The sequence below is a fragment of the Eleginops maclovinus genome, chromosome 18 (genome assembly GCF_036324505.1).
Source record: "Eleginops maclovinus isolate JMC-PN-2008 ecotype Puerto Natales chromosome 18, JC_Emac_rtc_rv5, whole genome shotgun sequence".
NCBI lineage: Eukaryota > Metazoa > Chordata > Actinopteri > Perciformes > Eleginopidae > Eleginops > Eleginops maclovinus.
The window spans coordinates 21685715-21701732 of NC_086366.1; the positions used below are offsets into that span (position 1 = coordinate 21685715).

The window sequence follows — 16018 nt, forward strand, 5'->3', positions numbered from 1 at the left end:
TCACAACACTGTAAATCTTTTTTTATTCGTGCTTAACATATGATTTAAAGAGCGTAATAAAAATAGCGGAGAGAAGCCATCTCCAGCTCCCCGTGCCTCAGCAGGGCAAAGACAAAGGAATACTCCCACCCAGATCACACACTGTTCTCTCTCCTGCCTTCTGGTAGGAGATACAGGAGTTTAAAACACACGTAAACAGACTGAAAAACACTTTTTACCCCTGGGCCATCTCATATGCACTTAACCAACTCATATGCACTTTTAAAAAATCATTTTGAATGCACTTTATAGCTTTTTTGTAGCTTCTTGCCTTTAATTATTTATCACCCCTCGTATGATTATTGATGTGTTTTTATTGTTTGTCTGTTTTTGTTTGCGCACTGTGACAGGGTTGCACTAAAATATATCATTGTATATTTTTTGTATAATGACCATAAAGGCAATCTATTCTATATTGATATTAATATGTTAAACCCATAATGACATTTGAGTAATTGAAATATTAAAATCTACAATGAGGTCAAAAATATGTATGTAACAGTGCGGACTGTCTTCATCAAAACATCTTTAGAACAAATCATTTTTATGTTAAAGGTTTTTTTGTACATTGTTAGAAAATGTGTAAAAGGATTTTTGTAAAAATGTTTTTAGAGGAAGCATTAAAGGAGGCGTTTGTGTGTTTATCGCTGTTATCTTTTCAATTATATTTTATCGCAGGATACTCTGTCCTTTTATTAATCATAGTTGTCAACCAAAACATAATTAAACACCAACCAAATGTCATACATGTAATTACAACTTCAGTATAGTCAGGAATAGCGTGTTATAAACCAGTTAAATTAGTTGTTTATTTGGTGATTCTGAATGCTATTGACGTTTCAACTTTCGTTTTATTTTATGGAAAAAAACCTTATTCCTATGTGCCCAAAGACTCAACATAATGTGCATAGAAAATGGCTGTATCTTAAAAACGACAATGAAGACAATCTTGTTTTTGGTATTTGTAAACTCATAAGTTAAAAATCAAAGATATGTACACATGTTCAGTGAAAAATAAAGTATATGAAAGGATTTAACAAACACAATGTTAGCGCTTTTCTTCATTTCTTTCTTTGCTGCTGGATTTTTCATGTGATCACACATTTTGAATTTGTGCTTTTAGATACTCGCCCAAAAGTGTCTTTATCAGAATTGAGAACCTAAAACCAATTGTTTTGGCACAAATTGGTTAACTACATATATTGTTTTATTTGTATTTTAAGGCTTATGGTGTGTTACAAATCAAGCAAAAGGACACATGCTTTTTTTTGATTCAGTTGTTTACAAATAAGTTTACATTTCACTTTGGTCAAACTATGCTACTTCACGAATAAAACTTGAATCCTCTCTTTGTACATGGCTGAAATTGTCTTCAAATCACACTTTTACAGATATTTGAGTCTTCTCTGTTACTTCAAATGCTTGTTCAGTGTTTAATAGTCTGTGAAACCTCCATCTTGTTATAAATGGAGACCCTCCGGCAGTCAGTAGGCCCTTCTGATCTCGTATGGCGACCAGGAGCTCACTCCATCCTCTTTGGCCCAGGAGGAGTGCGCCTCGCTGTTAGGGGGGAGGCTAGTACCCGCCTCGTCCGTCACCATCTTTGACACCAGGTCGCTGATGGGGGTGCTCATGTAGGAAGGGCAGGGGAAGGAGCTGGGGGGGACAGTGTAGGTGCTGCTGGTGGTTAAAGGGTGGTAGTGGGCTTCCTCCAGGGAGTGCAAGGTGTAGGGCTGGCTGCTGGACACAGGGCCCATGGAGGAGCCTCGGCTGGGGGAGCGGTACTGGGAAGGGCTCCCCGGGGGTTCTGGGCTGGGCATGGAGGGCGGCACGCTGACGGAGGCCAGACTGTCCTGACACAGAGCCTCCACCTGCGGTACCGGCTCAGGAACCGACTGCTCCCATGAGTCTCTCTGAGGCGGGAAGACAAGAGATCACTCAATAATTTCCTGTACGGACTACAGGAAGTAAACATGTCTGTTCATAACATCGGGTGTTGTTTTGTAATGACTCATTTATATTTTCCTTTGACTCCATACGCTATTGTCCTGTTTACCAGAATGTTAAGAGATAGATAGTAAAGGACATCCAAGCTGCAGTTGACTGTGTTTCAGAATTCAGGATGTAAAAGCAATGTATAAAATAATTGGATGTACAGTAGTGATGTCACCTCTTGGATTGTTGTAATAAAATCATTAGAGGCATTCATTAAAGGTACAGTTGGGAAAAAATCTCCTTTCAACAGTGTTTTGAAATTCTTAATGAATCTGAAATTTAAAATTATCTTTAGATATTAACAGAGTTAGAATTGTTTTTTGTGTCAGGCTAAAACAGTGCAGCAACTCAACAAACACACATTATTATATTCACCTCATGGCAAATATATGCTACAATTAGAATGTGATTTAAAGCAGGCAGCCACTTTGACTAAACCTTCTGTTTGTTGATTAAATAAATTGCTAACACACTCCTCATGAACTAGTTTGGCCATTTGACCCTTAAAGTCTTGTTGTTGTTTTTTAACCAGAAGTGACACTAGAGGGTAGAACTACCTTTTTTTGTTTCACTTCATGAACTGAAAACTCACTGTGAATACAAAAGCATACATTTCTGAGACTAAAATATACACAACACCATAACCGCAGAACATCTTGTTTGCAACCTGTCAACCAGAGGGTATCCACGCCCTAGAGCATACTCCATTTATAATCTATTTTAAATCATCAAAAAATGAACATCATGTTGTATTAAAAAAAATAACTTGCAACTAGTGTTTGAGATCATAAACTCCACATTGAAAATGTTTACTAAAGTAAATAACAATTTTACAAAGTTACAAAGCTACAAAGCTGTGGGGTCCTACACGCTAACTCTAACATCAGTGGGTTTATATCAGTCAAATGTGCAATTCAGAGGTAAAAGATATCTGAGTTTTAAAAGAGGTACCTATTATGGACAGGTTCATATTTTTGTGTGTGCCTCTTCTGTGACATGTCTCCATGCTTTAATGTTCAAAAAGCTCTTTATTTTTCTCATACTGCCTGTGCTGCAGCACCTCTTTTCCCCCTCTTTCTGAAACCAGAGCCCAGTCTGCTCTGATTGGTCAGCTGGTCGGCTATGTTGTGATTGGTCGAAGAAATGTCCGGTCCCTTTGCATATCACTTCAAATGTGTGCTACTGTAGTTAAAAAAAACCTGAGTGTTACATAGGGATGTTACTGTGTTAGAAATAAACAAAGGCGTCAAATAAAAGCGTTTCAGGCAGTGGGGGATTGAGTGGGAGAGAAACTCCCTCTGGAGGTAACACAGGGATTTTATCCTCTGCAGACCATTTACATGCACAAAAACCTATACAACACGCTACAGGAAAGGGAAAACCCCAAAAAGCATAATGGGGCCTCTTTAACATTGCAAGGTTGGAAATGTTAACTCCCTTTTCTCTTCACTTCTCTGTCACACACACACATTCACACACACACACACACACACACACACACACACACACACACACACACACACACACACACACACACACACACACACACACACACACACACACACACACACACACACACACACACACCCTGTCCTACCAGAAATAAATGTGAGGACTCTCCACCGAAGGGTGGCAGCAGGGATGAGAGGGCGGATGAGGGCAGGAAGGAGCTTCCAGAGCTGGAGAAGGCGGCGGCGCTGCGGTAATCCCCGAAGGTCTCTGGGTAGTAGCTGTCAATGAAGGACGAGTAGCTGCTCATGGAGGAGGGCTCGCAGCCCAGGGGTTTACCACCAAGTGTGGGAGAGTACACATCAGGGGAGAACTGCTTAGTGGACGGGCAGAAGTCTGAGTCCGAGATGAAGGAGCGCCTCATGCCGTAGTAGCTGGGCAGCATGTGAGACCCTGAGGAGAACATTATATCATCAATATAGACTAAGAAAACAGCTTTTACACTAGAGATGTCAAACACTGAACTAATAGTTACAGACAAATAGCAAGTGCACTACAATTCATCAACACATTTTTATTTATGTATTTTTTTATTTTAATGTTGTTATTTTTATTATTATTATAATTATTATAATTTGTTATCTTTTTTTTATATTATATTTTATTTGTTTTTATATATTTTTTTATTTATTGTTGATATGCGAAAATGTTTGACAGGATTGCCTTTCTTAATTTTGTTGTTTGTAGCTGGTGCATTGACAATAAAGGAATTATATTATATTCTCCTCTATTCTATATTACTCTATTCTGTTTTATTCTATCTATTCATCATGGCAGTAGTGGCAGGCTGTGACCACAGTGTTTACCTTCAAGCTCTTGAATAGTCAGACTAAACTAATAACTGAATCAAAGGAAACATTATCCTTTAAGGTTTTAATTACAGTGCTTATCAAAGCCGTGCATGCAGTAAAGTATAAGTGGTGAAGATATTTAAAGTTTTATTAATTTGCAGTCTCACCTGGCATTTGCACAAAAGACGGCGGAGTGGGGGATCCTCCCTGTGAGACAGAAATAAGACATGAAATAAGGCAGAAAAACGTGTGTTTTTAATTACACATCAAGGTAAACATTTTGAGGATTTCCTTCCATGAATTTTCAATGATTAAGTGGTCCAATGGATGTAATCCACCTGAATCACCTGAAGTGTCTCCCTTATAAATGTAAATAAATCCCACAAAGATTGCTTAGTCATTGGCTTTCTGTCATTACAGCATGTATTATGTGGCTAAAGCATGTTAATACAACACATAATGTTTATATGCAAATCTACTATTTACTTCCGATGATCATACATCCTGCCGCTATAATAAAGATTACAAATTAAGCTAGTGAAAAGTGTACTGGCAAGTAACAAACTGAAAAGGATTCTTAAAGAAATTGGCAACCATTACCATCCCAAAACCAAGTTGTATCCAAAGAAATTAAAGAGTGTGAACTGAAAAAACTGAAACTTTAATTCAATGTATTATTTCAACAAATTTCAAGTAACTGCATTAGCTAAGTTGTAAGCAATAATGTTAAGTTTGAATAACACATTTTAGGTTCAACTTAAAATTATTGCTTTCAACTAACCTAATACAGATACGGGAAATTTGTTGACATAATAGATTTAATTAAAGTCAACGTTTAAGTTTTTTGATTGCTATGCAATTGATACAATCACTTACACACTAGAAATCTAGACGCCCCTAGCGACCGCAAATTGAATTTGCTGCTGGGGCGGTCTAGTCAACCCTCGTCAGTTAGCAAGGCTGCTCGGGCCACGGTGGTTCGGACCAATCAAATCGTGAGGAGCGAGATCGGGGGCCGGGCTACCTAGTGACGACAGAGGTGCGACGTTTCAGTGTGTAGTTTTAGAGAGAGGTAAACTGGCTGATCCCAATGGCTAATCCTAGCGAATTCCTAGCGTCTTTCGATTCGTTTTGTGTTCTTTCTGTCTGTCGAAGATAAGTACCGAATTTGAAAGCACGCCAGATATTCTCAAGTTTTTTTTGCAAAAACGGCAACAATCACTCAGTTCCATGTTTCACAAAGTTCGGTTTACTAGTGACTACACTCCACCATGTACTTCCCGTCGCGCGGACTACGTAATCCTTCTTCATAGCTCTGATTGGTTGTTCGCCATCCTATTGCGTGGCGTTGAGTGCAGAGGCAACTTGACAGACAACCGTTGATCCCGCCCACACTGCCTTCGAGCTAGACTAGACCCCGGTACAGCTTTTTGCTGTAGGGGTTTAGCTTGCTAGGCTAACAATCACTGTGAAAGGAATATTAAACAGACATTCCTGTGAATGTACCTGACTTGTGGTTACTGCATCCATTTACCTCTCTGAAGACTTTTGAAATAAGTCTGTTATTAAGAGCTGAAATTCAACACAATGGTTGTTGGCATCATTAGAGAGAGTGGCCAGTGTGTAGATGTAGGGGTGGAAAATGAATTCAGATCCTTTCATTTGAATTGTCATGAACCTTTTAGTCAAAACAGTGATTTTCTTTCAACGGTCACTTATTTACAAATCCAGAAATTACAAAGCCACGTTAGTATTTAACGTTGTGATTCTGCCTACCCCACAAATCCAAGAAAATATTTGCAGTTTAGTTACCATAGTAGAAGCTGAAACTCGATAAAATATGCAGCAAAGCTAAGTTGAGATTCAGGTGATAATTCTGTTTAGGATCATCAAATGCTACGTTGGTTGCACAGGGTCATTTCTTATTATCAAAATAAAAGTATTTTATAGTAGCTTTACGTTTGAGTACAAATGCTTTAGTGTAAACACTTCATTACAAGTAAGAGTCCTGCATTAAAAACCCTACTTAAATAAAAGTATTATCAGCTAAATGTACTTAAAATGGCAATAGAACACTTTTAAGCTTCCTATTGCCGCACTAAGTAGTAGCTGTCACTACTGCATCACACTAATCAGACCAGCACAACACGCATGTCCAAATCCCAATGCTGCTCAGAGTAATGGCAGTCCAAGGTGTCTCTCCCTTGTTGCAAACAACGCAACCACTGAGTTAAATACAGATGGTTTAAACTCTTTTCTATACTATTAGCTAGTTTAGTGATATCGTTCCTAACCTAGGAGTCGGTCCACTCCCAAGGGTCATGAGATAAAAGTTAAATGATTATAGAGTGAGGGTGAAAGAATATATGCAGCACAAATCTGTTTGAATTTAGTTTTAGAACTTTTTCATGAAATAAAAAAGCATGCAGGAGGATCACTGGAAAAAATGACTAGAACAACCATGAGGACGACGATGACAAATCATAGGGAACACAAGACTAAATACACACAAGACTAATCACAAGACAAGACACAGTTTGGGAGGGAAGGAGAAACACAGGGGCGGCAGGTGAACACAAGAGCTCTTTCTCATTTCTCAGTTTCCCCTCCTTGACTCCTCGCCTCGCGTCTTAGTCCCAGCCACAGTAGATTTGAGCGTAGGAGTCGAGGAGGGGAACCAAGGAGAGAGGAATGGAAGCAACAGGCGTTTAGAAAAATGAGAAATCCTCTCCTCTGAGCGTCATTCTGAAGCAACATCCAGTAATGATGACAGGAGGCACAGCAGCACCCTGTCTGATGGGCATAACTGTGTTCATGACCATTTACATATTTACATTTACTTTAAATCATTCACAATGTGGTATAATGAGACACTAACAGGCTACAGATGCGGACAGGATCCGGGATGATTTGACTGAGGGGGAAATATTTGTCATTTAATGAACTGATTTAACTATGGAATGTCCTGTAGACATGCTAAATAATATATATGTTTGTATATATACTGCCGCGGATAAAATTAAGAGACCACTCCAAATGTTTCTTAAATCTTTATCTCTACATGTATGGCAGCCATTCCAGTGTCTGTTGAATTCCAACTCAGAGAAAAATTGCCAGTAGTTTATAGAGTACAATAAAACAAAATTTAACATTTAACTCAAAGACAAACCTATAAATAATAAAACAAGAGAAACTGATAATGCTGAAGTGGTCTCTTGATTTTTTCCGGGGCTGTATGTACGATTTCAGTATCAAACAGGTATCAGAGCACTCTCATAATAACGTAACACCATCAGAGACTGGATATATTTCCCTCTCCTCTCTCTGGTTGCTACAACGGGGAAAGGAAGTTACTGGCCAAAAGGTTTTATTTAAAAGTAAGCACGGTTAACCAGACCAACTGAGACCTGTCCTGTCTGTCCGCCGCATATACGCACACACACTCTACAACAGGGGTTCTTAACCTTTTTGACCTTCAGGCCCACTTTTCATAGTACAAAGTGGCCCGGGGCCCATTAAATATTTACACTGTATAGGTTTAACACGCACCTACAGCACCTAAGGCATATAGTAGCTATATCAGGCTACAGCCGCTGTATATTTCATTATGTGAAGCACTATGGTTTTATGAAAAATATCTACTGTTTAAAGAGTGTAATGTAGGTCTGTATATTACTGAGTGATACATACAGGGCCGGCACTGACCGTTTTGCTTCCCTAGGCAACATTTTAGCTTTTTTTTTTCACCTATGAGACCTAGTATAAATACAATCCCGGGAGGATACATCAGTGTATCCTCGGTTATAACTACTCCAGAGAGCCTCCTCGATCCTCGATGTGCGTTTATTTAAATTGGATGTCCTTCAACATGGCGGGCTGAAATCGATTTCCGGGTCACTACCGGAGGACCGAGTGTAGAGCATGGAGGCACAATCTTCCTTTCACTCACGTTAGTGGAGGTTAAGCAAAGAGTCATTCCTTTTTCTTTAGCCCTCATCCAGGCATATTTATTTTAGGAATACAGTCTGACACAGCCCTTCGACTACATCCCTCGTGTCTCACGCACTGATAATAACAGGTGACTGAACAGATAGAATTAGCATGCACCCTGTAGTGACGTCACATAATCCGTAATAACCTGAGTAAGGGCGCATCACAAAGTAAAATTTAACACCGAGGACTCGAAGATTCGAGGAGGGGAACATTTGAGAAATGATAAAGGGCTAAGGAGACGATACACAGGGTGGTAAAACACAGGAAGTAAGGCACAAGGAGAAAATGTCAAATAAAACAGGAAACACAAAAACTAAAATCATGACATCACATTTAAGATACAATAAAAACAGGTAAAAGGAAATATGTACACAAAGGATGAGCATGTGGAGCCAAAAGGAAAAAGGGCTTTTTGTGTGAACAATATCAAATGTTCTCATTACAACAGCATCAGGAGCAATCTGTGCACATCAGAATGTGCAGTATGAGGAGTAAGCAAAAAGGAATTGGATGACTGTTCCTGCCAGGTATGGCACAATATTACGTTTTATGTCATGATTGTTGTTACGTCCCTGCAGGTGCAGCTTCTCCCTCAGGTGATAAGCTGCTGCACACTCACCCCTTCTCCTGTGAGCTGTATAGACGGCAGTGGGTGCCAGTGCAGCTAGTGCAGTGTGTTATACAGTGTTTTTCTCTTTATCTTCAAATCATTAAACAGTATATTTTTTGGCTAATCAGTTTCCTCTTTCTTTTTTCCTTGGGTTATTATATATATACATTTTCAATTATCCTGAAATAATTCAGATTAACACAAGTGTTGAGATCATATTACAAAAAACATATTGGACTCACTATTCTGTAGGCTACATTTTGGGAAGATAGCATTTTTCGTAACTGCATATGTTTTTAAGTAAAAAACAATCTTAGACAATATAATCATGAATCTTACGGTCACCCTCCACAAATAAAATATTAATACATTAAATGGCAACATTGGGAGAGTTTGTTAATACTTATATAACAATTCCTTTATTTGGCTCTTTTTTTAAAACGTTTTTGGTAACAATATGTTGAATAGGGACCCACCTGTATTTTATGGTGTCCTAAAAAAAAAACATGTGCTGCAACCTGTTATTAACCTGTCCTGCTTCATATTCTTACTCATACACATTTAAGGAATTTGTTATGTAATTAATAATATCATTAATATGTATTTCATCAAAAAGATTCAAGCTTCTTTATTTTATATAATATAGAAGATAAATATTGGCGCAGAATGCAGGGACACACAAACAGGATTGGACAGGTTGTCATTTGCATATTGCTAACATGAAAGAGTTGATATTAAGCCGCGTTGGCTGGCAGGCAAGCAAATTTTGAGGGTTGAATTTGAATGTCATTTGCCAGTGCCAAGACTTCCTCATGTGGGCCAGGTACGGCTCAGTGCTTCTCTGAAGGCTGCGTATGGAAATCAGCTCGCTCCATTGTCGAAAGACAGGCACTGTGTGTGTGTGTGTGTGTGTGTGTGTGTGTGTGTGTGTGTGTGTGTGTGTGTGTGTGTGTGTGTGTGTGTGTGTGTGTGTGTGTGTGTGTGTGTATGTGTGTGTGTGTGTTTGCGTGTGTGGAGGAGAAGGACGCGGTAATGATGTTATACTTATTAACATTGTTTCTCAGGAAAGGTCTTCCTTCCTATGCAAAACACCTTCCTTAGACGTATACTCCCAGCTGCTGCATGATATACTAATACTGATATTTAAAATAAAGTTGCACCTATTTCATGCAATAATAAAAGAACATGCATGCACATGGAATATACTCATATTATGTATATAATGTATATATTTTCTGAGAATATACTCATATTACATATACAGTTTATATTTTTTTCTCAGAGCTTTTTTCTGACAACAATTTGCATCACTTTTAATGAGATCTTTAACATTTTTATCTGGAGTCGTGGGTCTCTTCTTCAGCTTTATACAATTTTCCCTGACTCAGTTTTTCACAGTCCCAGGTAATTTATGTAATAGCAGCGTGTTTGGGCACATCACTTAGACATAAATGCAAACAGGGCTCAGCAGAGAGTGCCAACTGAGGTGAAATTATGTAAGATCTTATATTGTCACTGTGGCTCTCCGTGTTCCGACATGAGGAGGCTGCCTCTGCTGCGGTCAGAGTATGCTCTTCACTCTCAATGGCCCTTTATTCAAAGAGATAAAAAAGGCAGCATAAGCTCACACAAGGATGGCTATAGTCAGTTTGTGTCTCCGTGTATCATTTTAATAGCTCAGTCTGTTTCTGCAAACAAGACATTGAAGAGACATTGCAAGAGTGAAGCTAAGAACTCATTGTATTGTGAGAAATCCATGCAATACTTAATGTGCGTGTATTTTCATTGTTATACATTTTGCAGTTTTACTTTTTATGTATTTTTTTCGTCTGTTGACTTTAAACTTCTGCCTTCAATCCTTTTTTTTCGTTGTTAATTTAGTTGTTTATTTTATCAGGATTTAAAAAAATGTTTAGTAATATTTTTATGTATTTTATACAATGCTAAATGTTCATGTGTATGAGAATTCTTAGATTAGCTAGCCATGTTAATTGTATCACACAATATGTTCACAAAAAAGAAAGGGGGCTGAATTAGAGGCATGATGTCTGCATATAAAACCCGGTGCAATGGAGGTATGACCTATATAGTGGCTTAACTTTAGAATTAAGATTTTTTTAATACCTTTTTTGAAAAACAGCAGAAAAATCACCAGGTTATTTGATCAAGCAATACTTTAAAAGAACTGTTATTCATGGGGAAAAAATCAGACTTAAATAGCCTTACATTGTTTGCTTATTGAACAGAGTTCTTAAACGGATGGAAAGTTCTATAGTATATTACATTTACTACTAAAAATTACATCAGCTTTCAAAATAATTACAATATGATGTTGCAAACATTCAAGCTGTTCCTGTCTATATCACTCAAAATCACAATCACTTGTGTCAGCTTTTATTTTTCAATACATCAAATTTAATACCTAGATGATACTGATCATAAAACTGGTAGCCACAGTGGTCGGGGATAGCTCAGCTAGTGGGGAATTCTGGACTGATGTGCTGTTGAGCCAAGAAACGGGACCCCCACACATAAAAATTGGTTTGAATGCAAATTTCCCTGTGTCCTCAACACCTGTCCTTTGGTCAGCAGTTCGTACAGTCTATAGAGAAGTACGTAAGGCGTAAATCCAGTGTATAGTGAAAGCATTGTTTCCACAATTTATGAAGAAAATGTTTTAATGTTCTTCAAATCTCAAGGATTTACTGAATTTACTGATGGACAGAAGGCTGAAAGCTGCGTTCACATGATAAACACATGTAAAACGGCTCTGCGCTAACATTGTTGTGTGTTCTGCAGTATGGAGGAAGCTGTTAATCTTGCCAAGCGCTCAAAGTTCAAATAATTTTTACTTTGATCTTGTTGACCTTTTGACACGCAACCAATCAGATGACAGCTGAATGACGCAAGCTACCAGGGAAAGTAGCAATAGGAACACAACTTAACTAGCTAAAAAAATGTATATCAACTGAATGCAGCTTAAGGCTAATCTTGCCAATGTTAGGCTAACTGCTAACTGTTGTTAATAACTCTGAATCCGGGTTAGTTGTATTGTTTAGCTTGCTGCGTCTTGTGTTGTTGCCCTTGTTGGATGTTTTGCTATGTTGGCAAAGATTTTGTCTTGCTATTTTTTGTTCATCCATAATGTTATGTAATCAAAACAGATATAATGGTATTAACGACAGAGGTGTAATAATGATTTGCACTCTGGAACTATCTAATATAATATCTAATAATAATCTTAATTTTACTTTAAGGCAGCACTGTATGTAGAATTGAGGCAATTGAACTTAGTGAGTTAGTGTGTTCAGGAAAATGAAGAAACATGTCACCCAATACAACATTGTTGCTTTTTGATGAGTTTGAAACCCTGAAAATCATTTTCCCTCTACAGCTTATTACAATGAGTCATGGGTCATACATTTGTATATGCAATTAAACATTGGTGATGCTAATTTAGATATATACTAAAAGGCCTCAACCCCAAATACAACATAAAGGGCAGGGTCTTGTTGATTCTGAAAATCAATACCTATGGAAATAAGGCTTGCTGACCTGCGAGCCTAAAGTTGGCAGTTAGCCGCCTTCTATGCTAAATGCACTCACGTTAGAACACTCTGGGCATTTCATGCAAAGGGTAACATTGGAGGAGGGTGAGTTTTGGAGCCCTTTGTTGCATCTAATGTTATCTTCTTCTCTGTCTTTCTCACAATCCCTTCAATGCGTGCGTTGTTAGCGGCCTGCATATATAGAGGGGACAAGCTGATGCTAACCAGTAAACAAACAGAGCATACTGTCCTGTAAAGCCTTTTGACAGGTGGTGAAAAGCCAGTCTTGCTCGTGCATGCAGAGGTCTAAAGCCGAGCCTGATTCCTCTGACTGTGTCTATCGGCGTGTGTTTCTGAGACAACAATAGGAGGCTTGTCTGCAGCCTGTACACTTCAGAGGATAATACTGGCAGGTGTGTGTTGATCAAACTTTGCATGGGCAGAATCCTTCACTGCCCTTTCTCTATGCTACCTGTCCACCTCGATCTTCCCACCCTGCCCCCGCCTCCAGCTCGAGAAGTTTTCGGGAGTTTGTGGCCATTGCGAGCATTGTGTCAACGTTCTTTTGTGAGGTCAGGATGGGTCTCTGCGCTTTGTGTCTAGTGCTCAGCTATTTACAGATTGGCTTTGCATGTGCTCGAGGGGAGCAGAGACAGAGGGAGGAGGTACAGGTGTTCAATGGCACGGATCGTTAGTCCACAAACACAAGCAGAAATGTAAACAAGGAGAATAGATTTTTTTTAAAGGCGACCACTTAATTGTGATACACTCAGAATGTCAACTGTGGCTGTTTGGTTTGGGAAAAAATAAAGTGGGGAGAGACAGGACAGGACAAAGGCTGAGCGCTTTAGAGGAGATTGTTCTTACGTTGTATCTGGGCCCGTTTGTTTGTCGGGATCTCTTCTCCGCCAGCAGGTCCTTGACTGTGTGCTTCACTCGAACGCCTTGGTACACTCTCTTGGAGTATTCTAGACAAAAAGCAGAACATTTGTATGAAAATCCACATGTGAAACAAATCCAGACACAGTTTGACCTGGTTACAGCTTCATACAAATGTTCATCTATCCCCACAAATGTGAGTTCATTTGAATGTTTCACAGTTTTATTCATGTAGGCGAATTACTCTTTGGGATTGGTGTGTAAATGTCATGGAAATTGCCTCTGGTTTGGTCAATGCAAATGCATTACTAAAAAGAGGCAATTTACTACAAACATTGGCTGAAGCCTCACAGTGTAGGACGACTGGAGGGGGTAAGACATCTTAAAACAAATACAGATACTTAATCAGAATGTTTTTTATGCATGCATCATAGAAAAAGCTAATTTGGTTACATTGTTCTTTAAATCTTTAATGTTTGCTGGTGTGATTTCCTGGAGAGCACAAGATTTAACTCAATGAAAATGCAAACTTTATTATGCAAACGGATATTGCATGCAAAAAACGTTATGAAAAAGATCCCTGCTTTTGAATGGATGTTTTAGATAAGACCCCACATTGCTCAATGACATTCTGGAAAATATTAGATCAAAATATAGTATATCATGGACTTTTGACGAAACAAGCTTCATCCCATCAGGTGTTATTCCATATCCAAATACATCTTACTTTATGAATCTTAGTTATAATATCAAATCAATTAGCACAAGAAATCCCACGCATGCTTGACTTTAAAAGCATCTTTTAAATATCATACGCTGATATAAGTGAACTAGATAGAGAAATGACATACATTCTTATATAATTTCTTCTGAATCAACTTATTTACTAACTTTTGATTCAATAAGCTAACATAATCAAACATGAGGCAAAATACAAGTACCATCATCACACTTATAGGATAAGCCAAATTGCCTTTTTTTGTTGTACAAAATAAAAGCACAACCTTATTAGAAATAAAAGGCAATACTGTTTTAAAGGGAAAACATCTTTTTATAAAGGAAATATTAACATTTCTCACAAAAATAATGACATCAGCTGTCAGCCTGTGTGTGAATGAGTGTCCTACCTGTATCCATGATGCTGTTGAGCTCACACACAAACACACAAACACACTCATACACTGTCACACACACCCACACAAATGCCTCTCTGTTCTCCCTGGCTGTATTTGCCTACAGTAGCTGAATCCCAGTGTGCAGCAGCACCATACTGAGTGGCGTGCCACGATGGGAGCTTTAACTATGCTGTCAGGAGGGCAGGGACACATGGAACATGCCACATCACACTGCAGTCATGAGGAGGCAGCTTTTCAAAATGACCTTTATCTATTTGTTTAAATGCAAATGTTTGGTAGGGACGTTTTTTAAACTATTTGCATCTGCAGTCAAGATTAGGGGTTGGAAGCATCAGGGGAATGGAAGAGAGACAGGGAAGCTGCGTGTCACTCCTCCCTTAGCCCTTACTCATCATCCAAATTCAAAAGGATATATTGTTTCCACATTGTGATTTTGTTGCTGCTGCTGCGGGACATATTCTGTTTTTGTTTCAGTTTGAGCGTTGACATCTCTGCAATAATTAAAACATTTACAAAGAAGCTTATAATGTACCAAATCATTGTTTTCTCTTTTCGCATGTTTGCATCTCCGGTCAGACAATTGATAACACACTGCATCCTGGCAAAAACCAGTAACTTTTTAATCTTTTCCTTTTGCATAAGAGGACATTTATGTGCACTTTCTACTCAAATTGACATGCTTTGTATAAAAGACTGAAAACAAATAAATCAGCTCAACCTTTTGTTTAAAGAAAAGTGGCGAACCATTGAAAGCACGCTCTGCTTAACAGAATGTAGTGATGTTACATTTAGTCAGGTATTCTACTTAGGAACAACTTTGCTTTTTATGCTACTATTACTTTTTACTCCACTACATTTATGACAGCTTTAGTTACTTTACAAATTCAGACTATATTAGCTAATACAAAATACATATCAACTAATAAATAAACATACTACCCAATAATCATAATGCAGTATTTTAATATACTGTATTTGATTCTGAAATGTTTTTTCACACTTAATAAAGAGGAGAGGTGGCAGAGCAGAGAGGATGCCAGGTACCCGGCGCCAAGGGAGCAGATGGATGTTAGGTGCCTTGCTCAAGGGCACCTCGGCAGTGGCCTAGGAGGAGAACTGGCACCTCTCCAGCTACCAGCTCACTCCATATTTTTTTTTTTTTTTTGGTCCGATCGGGACGTGAACCGGCGACCCTTCCCTACTGACTGAGCCACTGCCGCCCCTGTAGTACTTTTGAATTTTGATTACTTTAATTAAGTCATATTTTGTATTTTTTAGAATTAAGTATTTTTACAATCAGGTATTGTTACTTTTTACTTTAAGGGGCCCTATAATGATTTTTTTTTTCTTTTTTTCCGTGTTATAATAATAATAATAATAATAATAAATTAATTTTATATAGCGCCTTTCAGGACTCTCAAGGTCGCTTTACAAAGAGTGTGTGTGTGTGTGTGTGTGTGTGTGTGTGAGTGCGTGTGTGAGAGTGAGTGAGGGTGCAAGTGCGCAGGGCGCCAGGTG

At 38.5% G+C, this 16018-nt stretch overlaps 1 protein-coding gene across 1 annotated transcript; it reads right to left on the reverse strand.

Moving 5' to 3' along the window:
- LOC134880660 (POU class 2 homeobox associating-factor 2-like) lies at window positions 1–14692 on the reverse strand. The gene is made up of 5 exons (XM_063907670.1): window positions 14492–14692; window positions 13353–13453; window positions 4502–4541; window positions 3632–3936; window positions 1–1952 (listed from the first exon to the last, which is right to left on the reverse strand). The coding sequence occupies exons 1-5, from the start codon at window positions 14499–14501 to the stop codon at window positions 1524–1526; spliced, it is 885 nt and encodes a 294-aa protein (XP_063763740.1). The 5' UTR covers window positions 14502–14692; the 3' UTR covers window positions 1–1523.
- Window positions 14693–16018: the final 1326 nt, after the last annotated feature.